Below are 11,054 nucleotides of genomic sequence, written 5' to 3'. Positions count from 1 at the left end.
AATTTGACCAATGCAAATTTCTTTCTTTTTCAGTATTCCAGTAATTTAAAAAACTAAAGCAACTTTAAAAAATAAAGCGTTCACTTGCGCATGCTGGTTTACATGAAATCCTAAAATAAATTGAATTAAAATAACTTTTGTAATATGAATTGATAACTAATTATTTCAAAATTATATTGTCTTCACGTTTCAGCTGTCTTACGTCCATGCATCTTAATTTTTAATTTTAGTGTGAACATGACATAATTAACTATTTCATTGCAAAGGAAAGAAGCTAAATATACACCTTGCCAGTCTTTCTTAGCCAAAATTACTAAAACTAGACAGGAGAAACTACAGAGGCTGCCTTGAAAAATTCAGCAACTTAAGACAATTTTGGTTGGGTGCAAAATTTTACCTAATGGCTCAGTTATACAATTCTATTCATCCCCGTATTTTAGCTTTTTCTTCTGCTTTCTGCGCTGATCACGCGAACCTGGAACAACATGCCAGAATTTTTAGTTTTTTCACTAACATGAAGCATAAACGTTAACAAGGCAAATTAATAACTAAAATACTAAGGAAAAGACATTTAAGATTAAAACTCACGTTTTTTCTCCTCTTTTCGCTTTCTTTTTAAAGTCTCCACATTTCTCTGTTTTCCTGCCAAATCCTTGATATTCATTCGCACCTGCGTGGAAAAAGGGTGATGAGTAAAATTTCAATCAAGTCACATGATAGTTGGGTTTAAATTTTTGTTTTAGGCTTAATAATTAGCTCTAATCCAAGATTTTGTCAGTTATAAGTTGGGGTGATGCCTTTTAATTTTCCAGTTCCTTTTTATCATTATATGGATTGTTTATGCTAAGAATCAAATGTGTGATTCTGTTTTAGGCAAGCTAATTACCAAGGGAAAGGTACATAGTTTGACCCAATGCCAAAAAAATAAAACTTGAAGCCATGCATTGGAATTAAGCATGGATTACTCTTCGCCTATGCTGCACATGGCACCCAAATCGCAATGCGATGACACTACACGGATGCAAAATTTCCTTTCTGACCAGTACTATCTAGTGTCACATTCCAATGCGTGTCAGGGCAGTGATGTTCGAATACACTATTATAAAAGAGCAGGAAAGTAAAAAAATGATGAATTAGCTCCCTATCTATTGCTTTTATGCTTTCACCTTCCTTCATGCCAAACATAAAGTCTGTAGATAGTTGTTCAACTTAGGAAGTGGTACTTAATCATAAACCTTGAGGAAAATACTTAGTAATTTTACTATACACACAACATTATACACTTACCACGTTCCACATATTAACAAGAGGCAAAAGGATAAACGAAACGTACAAAAACATTAGTTCAGTCTTAAAGTAAGCCTGAACATTATACTACTACTATACATAAATTCCAGACATTTCAGACCCAATAAGCTAGAGTCCACTTTTTCAAGTACCCAGTTTTATTTGGATTTACTAGCAATATGGAACTCCTTTGCACTATCATCAAATTATATGCTACAACATTATTGGGGCTACATTGGATAGTTGTTACCAAAGTCAACCTATTTTAATGATTTGGGTATGAGGCAATACATGATCAAAACTAAATCAAATTCTGTGTGCCTGCGGCTATCATGTTTCCTAAAATTAACCACTTCAGTCAAGAGCATTTTTCATAACTAAAGAGTACGAACAAAATGGCCAAATGTAGACAAGGGAGAAGTGAAAAATACAATTTTCACAAATAAAGACAAGAATCCTCAGTTTAGACATCAGGCAAGCAAATCTCATTTGATGTCAGAAAATCATCATCCACAACACAACTCACAATGCAGAAAACAGAATTGCTAGAGTATGAAAAATGTTAAAATATTAGTCTACCTCTTCACCAGCACTACGAAGTGCCTGAAGTGCATCCATGCAATCTTGACCAATCACAACCAATTTTCCCTTTTTGCCTAGACTAGAACCCTGGTGATCACTTAGTTTTTGCCTTGCTAACTGTTGCAATTGCTCCTGCATGAGGGGTGTGACACCAGCCTGGAAAGAGAGTATTACATTAGAGTCTTGTCCTAAATCCTTCAAGGTAAAAGTTGAAAGGAAAAGAAACAGTGAAAAAACATGTTCAAAATAATGTCTAAACAATTTTGAAATATTAAGGCATACATATTGTTGACAATTATCAGTGAACATGATAACATGAGGTATTGTCCGATTTTAAAATGCCAACAATCGTTTTTCATTATAAAGAAAATATTAATTCTATACAAGTTGTGTACAGAGAGATAAGGTAACAAGAGGACTGGTATTTAGAATATAATAATGATTTTTGAAGACACTGGAACATATATGTATGGGCCACATCCTAGTAGCATGGTAGAAGCTTTTATTTAATTCCTTGGATAAATTGCATCTTCCAACCAATTTGCAACTTCACCCATATTACTAGAAGCAGCCCAATCCAACTTTAGGATAAGTTGAACTAAAACATATGATCAATAGTATGTATCTGCAAATATGCATTATAAAATATTAAAACCTATATCCTTATGCTCACCACCTCCTGCCTTCCCTTGCAACAGCCAATCAATCACTATGCTACTTCTAAATAACATAAAAAAGCAAGTGTCATAGTGAAATAAAAAACACAATAAGAATATTACCCCTGCTAAATACCGATGAGAAAATGATTTTGATTCTAATGGGCGAGAAATCAGCATATTGAGCTCCTGCAATTTGTGAGATTTATAAAGCATTAAATAGTTTGGAAAGTGTGGGGTAATGACTACATAATTTCAATTTTTTTTAGGTGAGTTTCAAACCTCCTGCAATTTCTTCAATTGTCTAGAGCTGACCTTCATTTGCTTCTGTTTGTTCACTTGCTCCTCTTCACTGTCATAATTTTCAGTAACTAATTCCACTGAGCTAGCATTCCGATCAAACCAGCTTTTCTCAGCCTTTACCTACAATAAGAAAAATAAAGATAGAAAAGGATAACATTCCTAACAATGAAAAATAGACAAGGATAAGATAACCTAATAAATCTACAACTATACTTATTATACAGACTCAATCAGGAATCACTGAATAGGGGGAAGTAAAAAAGGAGGCAACAAAGCAAAACACAAATTTAACTGTTTAACCTGGAAAAGTAAGGACATATAAGAAAATATGCTAGAGGGTAATTGAATTCAAAATCAGTTTCAATCATATACACAAAAATGAAAAATTCGAAGGTGACTTAATTTGTTCAAGTAACTAACACGGGTTGCATGAATAAAGTCCAAAAATTAATCAGCATGAATTTAGGTGTAAATCATTATACCTGGGAATCCTTCCTTGTTATCTTGTCTATTTGTCGTGCAAGAGACAATCTTTTTAGGACCTCTGGCATGAAAGAGTTCTCTAAAGGAAACCGCTGAAAGTTATCCTGCATATGACCAAGACCATAAACGAAAATTTAAATTAATTATTTTGGTCCATGAAACAGCATGAATTACTGACTTATTTCATGTAAATGATATTTAATTTATTCCATTTTCTTCAAAAAGATATCGGAACTAATTTTCATTAACTGTTTAATATTTCAACTATAGATGCTTAAATTTAAAACAAAAGATACCTTAGAAAATGATTTGCAAAGTGAAGCAAACTTTGACGTATCTCTCGTTGATATTAAAGCAATGCTACAACCTTCAGCGGAGGCTCTGGCTGTTCTTCCACTTCTATGAACATAAACCTAAATAAAAAAAACAAAAACAAGTTTGAGATACCATAATATATATAAATATAAGAATCAAAGAAACAAGGTATTGCATACCTCTGCTGAATGTGGAAGCTGATAGTGGACAACAGTTCTAACATCAGGAATATCGAGACCCCTAGCAGCAACATCTGTAGCAACAAGTATGCCATTTTCATTTCCCCGAAAGCGATCAAAGGCCTACATCAAACCAGGGTCCAGACAACAAAAAATGGTGAGGGAAATATAATGCAATATTCAATTAAATGGATATATTACTTAGTAATATGATAACTTAATGACAATTTCAAGGATCTGAGTCCCATGCCCATGAAAGGAGACAAATTAGACTCACAATGCACATATGGATGGACAATACACCTTCAAGTACAGTAACTAGGTTCATTTTATTTGTAGGAAAAAAACCCAAGAGCATTAGTTGAGTATATAATCCTCAAAACAAGAGTTTGGACTCAGGATGCAATTAATTGGAAGGATTGCAGTCAGCTATTCTATTTTTATTTCACTTCATTTATATTGGGATTCCTAAATAATTTTGAGAATACATTATAAATAATTCTTCATACTCTTCTCCTATGGTATCAAGAGCAGGTTCTTCATTGATAAAAACCATCACAGTTAATGGACTACAACCCCAGAAAATATTGAACAGTCTGTCATAAGCCAAATAGTTACCCAATCTCCGTGACTCTCGCTCTTACTTTTTTTTCCTGTGCAATGATGTTTAATAGGAATAGGATTAACACTGATGACCTTCTGCAAGAGGCCTCACATTGATCATTCTATTGATGTGTACTATGTGTTGTTCTACTTCAGAATCTACTGGAATTTGTAACACTTGTTTAAGATGGCTTGTGAAATAATTGACATTAGGGATTTTAGGTAGAGAAAAGAAGAGAGATGAAAATGAAACACTAAATTGATTTTAACCTAGATGTATTTCAATAAGATATATGCAAATAAGATCGGAGGTGACCCCAGGCAAGTGGCAAAGTTGTAAGAAACATCCCCTTTGCATATGCAAAATACCGCTGCATACTTCAATGCAGTGACGAGCCTTCTAGCTGAGGGGTACATTATTTTTTCTTATATACTAATAAAATCCAGAGCACTGATCCTTGTTTATGCTTATTAAGTTATTAGTTAAATCATGATCTAAACTAATTATGGAAACAAATCTTGATAAGGAAGCATATTAATCAATCCTAAGAAATAATGAGGAAATAGAACTAATCCTAGTCAATGATCTAACATATAATAAGATATTTTTATATATTCTAACAGAATAATAGAGGTTTTATCATCCTTTGGGCATGTCATGTCCTACTTTAGAAGGGTTTTCAATGGTTAGTTCTAAAATCATGCTATCAAGGAGGCCAAACTATGTGACAATGAGAATAGTTTGCAGACCTTCAGTACATTTAGTTGGAGCGGAATATACACCTCTATTTGAATATACCTTGCTGCTTCTCAACTTTATATGAGACCAGATGTGTTTCTGACCTCTTTACGGATGTGCAAATGGTTTTCATTAAAGGAAGTTGCAATTTCTGATGAGTATAAGGATTAGCTTTTAATGGTATGTATGGTGCAAAGAATCCAAACGTGCAACTCCATTGCAGATGCAACTTTCAACCAATGATAAAAAAGAACGTTGCATTCTATTGAGAAATAGAATGGTACCTGGTGACTCAAAAACTATTTATGGTTCTAAGAATTCAAAAATACAATTCTGTTGCAGATGCAACATTCAACTAATGATAAAAAATGACTTTGCATTCTATTGAGAAATAGAATGGTACTGATAGAAACCAACTGGTATAGTAATATGGACTGAACTTTATTCAACTAACTAATATGGAAACACCAAATGACACGGACAATGAGTTCGGGTTGAATACAAGGATTGAGAGCTTGGTATCTCTCTTCCCAACTCCCTGATATATCCTTTTGTCCCTCTTCTTTTTCCCCATCTCGTATTTCGTTCCTGCACTAATAACTGCCTAAAGGCAGTTGTGTTTGCCCCTGACAAGAACTGCTAACCACAGAATAAAAACTGTTGACAACTTAATAACAGCTAGAAACAATTCAGTCATATTACAGAACCTAATTCTCCTCTTATAATATTTACTTATAAGAGGCCTAACAGGTACCGGATGACTTAAAGGCGATCTATATTATCCAGTACACCCTTGAAGCATAGAACTAGAGTAGAATAACGAAGATAGGGGAAAAGATTGCCCAATCTTACAAGGAATATGTTGGCCATATTCTTATCCAATGTAAGGACGGTTTCCTAATGTTTAAAAAGAGAAATTGTCATATTCCAAGTCAAAGTGAGACATCTGAACACAGCCCTCTTACCCAAGCCTAGTCATTTGTGAGTAGCCTCACATTAAGACTGGAATCATATTATGAACCAACTAAGCTTGAACTATTAGTTTAAGACACAAATAATTGTATGTTATAATTATATACACAATGTAGAGCTTTTATTGTTAGAAGAATGAAGAACAATAAAGGATCGACTTATAGACAACCACAAAGGTTCTAATACCATTTTAAAAACTAACCAAGCCTAACTCACGACCAAAAGCTAGCTCTAGGGGGTAGAATTGCTCAAGTCTTTCAAGGAGTATTTTGGCTATATGCCAAACCAATGTGGATAAGAACATCAAATCCTATAACAAATATTTTGATTGCATTCTAAACCAAATCAATGTGGTTAATCTCAACACACCTCTCATTCCTAGGATTGGACGTGTATGGCATGATATTTGCAAAAATGAAAATTTGCAAACGACCCCACATCAGGAATAGATAGACTCTAATACCATATTATGAACCAATTATCCCATAAACTTTTAACTAGATGATGAGAATGATTTAATATTACACTTAACAGGACACAAACCTTCAATCGGGCACGCTGCTGCATTTGGGCATGAAGAGTCCAAACATTGATTCCAAGAATGCGCAATATGGAAGAAATATGACGTAAAGCTGCAATTGACGTGCAGAAAACTATTGTTCGACCTTGTCCATGGACAGTCAAAATATAATACAAATATGCGTCTTTATCTTCTTCTCTGCATCTGTCAAAGATAATTAATGCTGATCATCAAACAAAGCTGACATTTCATGTCATATTAAACTTTAGTTTTGACTTTATCATGAATAATAAGGTTTAGCAAAAATGCTAACAAGAGACTTCAGAAATTTAGAAAAAATGCTCAACGATAAAGTAAAAATTTATTTTGCACATGGAGGAAAAAATAGCATTGGCCCACCAGGTTATGTAACCCAACACAACAGTAGGCATAAAAAATTAACATAGCACCAAATTCTATAGCAATTTCAGTAAACAAATTATTTCCTTATACCGCTAAAAAAATATTATTCTATAAAACCCAAGTTCTAGAGTTTAGATATGAGTTTACATACTCAATAAATGACTCCTCAAGCTTAGCTGCTAATATAGATGGATTAGTAAGATCAATAATTGCAGCATTGGATCTCATTCCTGCACGCTCAGAAAGAGTTTCGATAGAGTTCAATCCCTCTGTTGATGATTGCTTCTTTTGAATTGAGCCATGTTTTAGCTTCTTGCGAAAATCAGAAGACAGTGCAATAGTTGCTGAAAAAACAAGTGTTTGCCTTTTCTTTCTTTGGTAACTAGAAACAGTAACACAACTCTTTTGTACATTTTGAGAATTATCTTCAGTGGAGATATTGGACATGGGAAGCATATCAATTATAGACTGCAACTCCTTAAAATGACCACTTTGTACCATTCGATCAGCCTCATCAAGCACAAAGAAAGAGAGTGAATGTAACTGCAAATCAACAAGGCCGACATCACAAATGACTTTCAATAAATACAATATGGAATACATTTATACATTTCCTTTATCAGCTTGCATCAATCCTGCAGCAGTTATATGTCAACAATGAAACAGGCATTCGCAAAAATGATATCAAACAACATCCAGCATGCAAACATTGTCATTAAACAGTAAATTTTTTAGCTAGGAGTGAGCAACATATTACTCTTGCAATAATCTAAGTCATACTGGCATGCTTAATCATGGCTTGTAAAGATAATTATTATTCATCAAAACAATTATTTGATTCGCACAAATAAAAATGCAGTGATACTCAAACTTCTCAATGCATCACATTGGCTATTACCTCAACTAGATGTTTTTCTCCAGCTGACATAAGTTCCCATAACCTCCCTGGAGTTCCGACAACAATCTCAGGCTTTGCTTTTAAAAGTCTCTCCTGTTTTTCTGCTAAAATGCCACCAACTATAGGGGTCACCCTAACATTAATATACTTAGCAACAGCTTTCAGATGATCAGTGACCTGAAAAGACAATTAAAAAAATGAGCAATTCATTATTAAAGAAAACTACAGTTAGAATGAAAGTCTGGCAATATCAAGCAATTGGCTACAGGACAGAACTGCATATAAAGTTTTATCATAATTCTCTTTGTTGAGGTCGTGAAATAATTGATGCAAAAACAAACGAGGTGCTGAATTTTATTCAGATTTTTCACTTATCATTTAGTATGGGTTAGAGTATATGAAAATATCTTGAATTATCCTCTAGGATTACTTGTTTTAATTCCACATCATCTCTTTAGGATCGGTACACAATATCTCCTTATCTTATCATAATTTGTTTCCCTATTTAGTTGGGATTAGTGAACATATTGTAAGTAACTTAAGTTTTATGAACATAGTAATCACATCAGCACATTGTAACTCAGTTTGGTTACTATATTTCCTTATCTTTACATCGTTGGCACTTAATTCAGTTTTCAAACATTTGAAGTCCAAGATACCAGACTTTTCAAAATGACCCACATTTTAATCTAACTAAGAAAATTTCCCACTCATTACTGCAAGTGTTCTTTACGTCTAACCCATTATTCTTTCATTCAATCCAAATTCCAGATTACACAATACCAGTTGCCACTTGCTAGTGACCAGGAGGCTCCATTTTGTTATGTTCCATTACAAAAGCTTTACCCACCAACTCTAGTAAAAGATTTATCATAAAAACACTGGATTGCTATAAATAAATCCCATCTGAGTTACTCCCTCTAATAGACATAGAAAATGCTAAGTTAAACCATATCAGACTTGTTAGTAAGTTTGTAACTACTACAAAACTACACACCCAACATAAAGTTCTCACTTCTCACCTTAGTCCTATAAAAGAAATATATAAACCTCACTGTAACAATCAAGTATTTGACAATTATGAAAAATTGAGAAAAGCCTTGCAAGTACCTGAAGTGCAAGTTCTCTAGTTGGAGCAATAATAAGAGCCCTCAAAACGCCTTTAGAAGAATACTTCTCGGGTTCTTCAACCACGTTTGCATCCTTGTCTCTCTCTTCCAAAAGGCGTTGCAAAATGGGCAAACCAAACGCCAGTGTTTTACCAGATCCTGTCTCTGCAGCCCCAACAACATCCTATCAAATGCACACAAAAGAATTTTATTAAATTTAACTGGATAAAAACCAAAACAGCACCCTGAAGAAAAGCTTCTAGCAACCTTTCCTTGATGAGCAGCAGCTGGAATGCAAGCCTTCTGTATTGGTGTTGGTTCCTTGAAGCCAAGCTTGCATATTGCTTTCATTAGGAGAGGATGAAGCCTCAACTCATTCCATGCATAATATTCAGTTTCATCATTGTCCTCTTCACCGTTACCGTCCTTCACATTCGCATCTAAACCTAGAAGCAGATATACACATTAGCAAAATGCATCTTTCTCATCTTCAATTTATAACATTGCACAAGCAATTCCCATTTCAGTAATCTACAAACACACATGCAAGCATTCTAACACTTACACGTACACATACACATTTACACAGAATTTCAAATTAATTGAAATTAAACATGCAATTACCAGCATCTGGCTGCTCAACTTTCTGGTCTTCCGTAGCATCCTTCTTTTTCGTCTTCTTCTTTTTCTTCTTCTTCTTTTTCTTCTCTTTAGCCTTCACACTCTCGTCCAACTCAGCTTCGACCTCGTCACTACTAGCACCGCCAACTCCATCTTGCTGCTGCTTCTTCACATCTTCATCCTGTACAGACTTCTTCTTCGTCTTCCTCTTGCCATATTCAGGTTCAGGAATATTCAAACCATACTCCGCCTCATCAATCTCCTCGAGCGAAAGAAAACCTGCACAACGCAAAACATGAACAAAATAAAATAACCGCGAAACAGAAAATCGAAAATGTAGAATCAACACTGTCCTTACAAGGACACCAATGCAAACAATCTAAACATTTCGCTCAATTAGCTACAATACAAATGCTTAAATCTTAAGTTTATTTAATAAAATCAACAGGTTAAATTAAAAAAAGTTAAAAAAAAAGCGATAAATTGAGAAGCGAAACGGAAGATGATTGTTTATGAGAGCGAACCTCCTTCGAGTTCGTTGGAGCCAATGAAGATGGAGAAAGCGCCATCGTCGTCGTTTTGAGGAAGAGAGGAGTTCCACGGAAGCGAGTTAAGACGGTCGAATTCAGGATCGCTTTTTGCTAGGGTTCGCTTCCGCTTCAGCTTTCTCTGAGAAGAGGTTGCTACTGTTGCTGCTTCCATGGCCAACGACACCGCCGCGTTTTCAGTTTTTCGTAAGTGTGTTTATTTGTCTTCGGTGAACAAAGCCACTGTGCATCAAGCGAAGTTGGGCCCTAAAATCTGGTTTTCGGCCTTTATTAGGCTTTAGCTCACAGGCTACTATGGGTGTTTCTTTCTGCACCTCTACATTTTTCTTCTTGCACCCCTACATTCTTTTAAAATACCGAAATTAACCTTTATAGTTTTTGGGTGTTTCCCAAAAAGTAGTTCTGTAAGCAAAGATATTTTCGAAATATAAAATCTGGAAAACAAAATATCATTCTGAAACAACTTTTCTGAATACATTTTTTTATTTATTTCTGGATTGGTAAATCTGGAATTCATAAAACATGTTTCGGAAATATTTCAGAAAGAACAATCCGGATATCATTTTTAAAGGGAGCAAAACAGTCTTCTCTGAAAATGAGGGGGTGCAGAAAGAAATTTGTAGAGGTGCAGGAAGAAGTTGTCGGGTACTATTGACATTTCCTTAGGAAAAAGGGTTGCATTAGTACAAAATGGGAGTATAAATAGTAATATCTTTCAATTTCTATAATCCAAAATGATATTTTTTTAAAGGAACACTTCTGAATTATAGAATCCAAAAAAAATACCTTTCAAATTCTATAATCTAGAGTTTTTACATATCACTCATTCCAAATGAA

The 11,054-nt window shown here is 34.5% G+C and overlaps 1 protein-coding gene across 2 annotated transcripts; it reads right to left on the bottom strand.

Annotated features, from left to right (window-relative positions):
- Window positions 1-238: 238 nt before the first annotated feature.
- On the bottom strand, window positions 239-10,464 carry LOC137818452 (DEAD-box ATP-dependent RNA helicase 13). 2 transcript variants are annotated; one of them, XM_068621898.1, is made up of 15 exons: window positions 10,194-10,464; window positions 9,673-9,948; window positions 9,316-9,494; window positions 9,050-9,232; window positions 7,940-8,116; window positions 7,193-7,584; window positions 6,663-6,843; window positions 3,806-3,928; window positions 3,608-3,724; window positions 3,311-3,415; window positions 2,808-2,948; window positions 2,649-2,714; window positions 1,867-2,025; window positions 589-670; window positions 239-475 (listed from the first exon to the last, which is right to left on the bottom strand). In XM_068621898.1, the coding sequence occupies exons 1-15, from the start codon at window positions 10,369-10,371 to the stop codon at window positions 420-422; spliced, it is 2,415 nt and encodes an 804-aa protein (XP_068477999.1). In that variant the 5' UTR covers window positions 10,372-10,464; the 3' UTR covers window positions 239-419. The 2 variants fall into 2 exon arrangements, with proteins under 2 accessions (XP_068477999.1, XP_068478000.1); XM_068621899.1 differs by having other exon boundaries at window positions 9,316-9,488; window positions 10,194-10,459.
- Between the last annotated feature and the right edge of the window lie 590 nt (window positions 10,465-11,054).

The sequence above is a fragment of the Phaseolus vulgaris genome, chromosome 10 (genome assembly GCF_000499845.2).
Source record: "Phaseolus vulgaris cultivar G19833 chromosome 10, P. vulgaris v2.0, whole genome shotgun sequence".
Taxonomy (NCBI): Eukaryota; Viridiplantae; Streptophyta; class Magnoliopsida; order Fabales; family Fabaceae; genus Phaseolus; species Phaseolus vulgaris.
Note: the sequence above shows the minus strand (reverse complement) of the source record. Positions and strands in the feature narration are given on the sequence as shown.

Coding starts and splice junctions, on each gene's coding strand:
- LOC137818452 (XM_068621898.1), bottom strand. CDS start 10,371: ATGGAAGCAGCAACAGTAGCAACCTCTTCTCAGAGAAAGCTGAAGCGG. Junction 9,949..10,193: donor CTCCAACGAACTCGAAGGAG/GTTCGCTCTCAT, acceptor TGCGTTGTGCAG/GTTTTCTTTCGCTCGAGGAG. Junction 6,844..7,192: donor CTTGAGGAGTCATTTATTGA/GTATGTAAACTC, acceptor TATCTTTGACAG/ATGCAGAGAAGAAGATAAAG.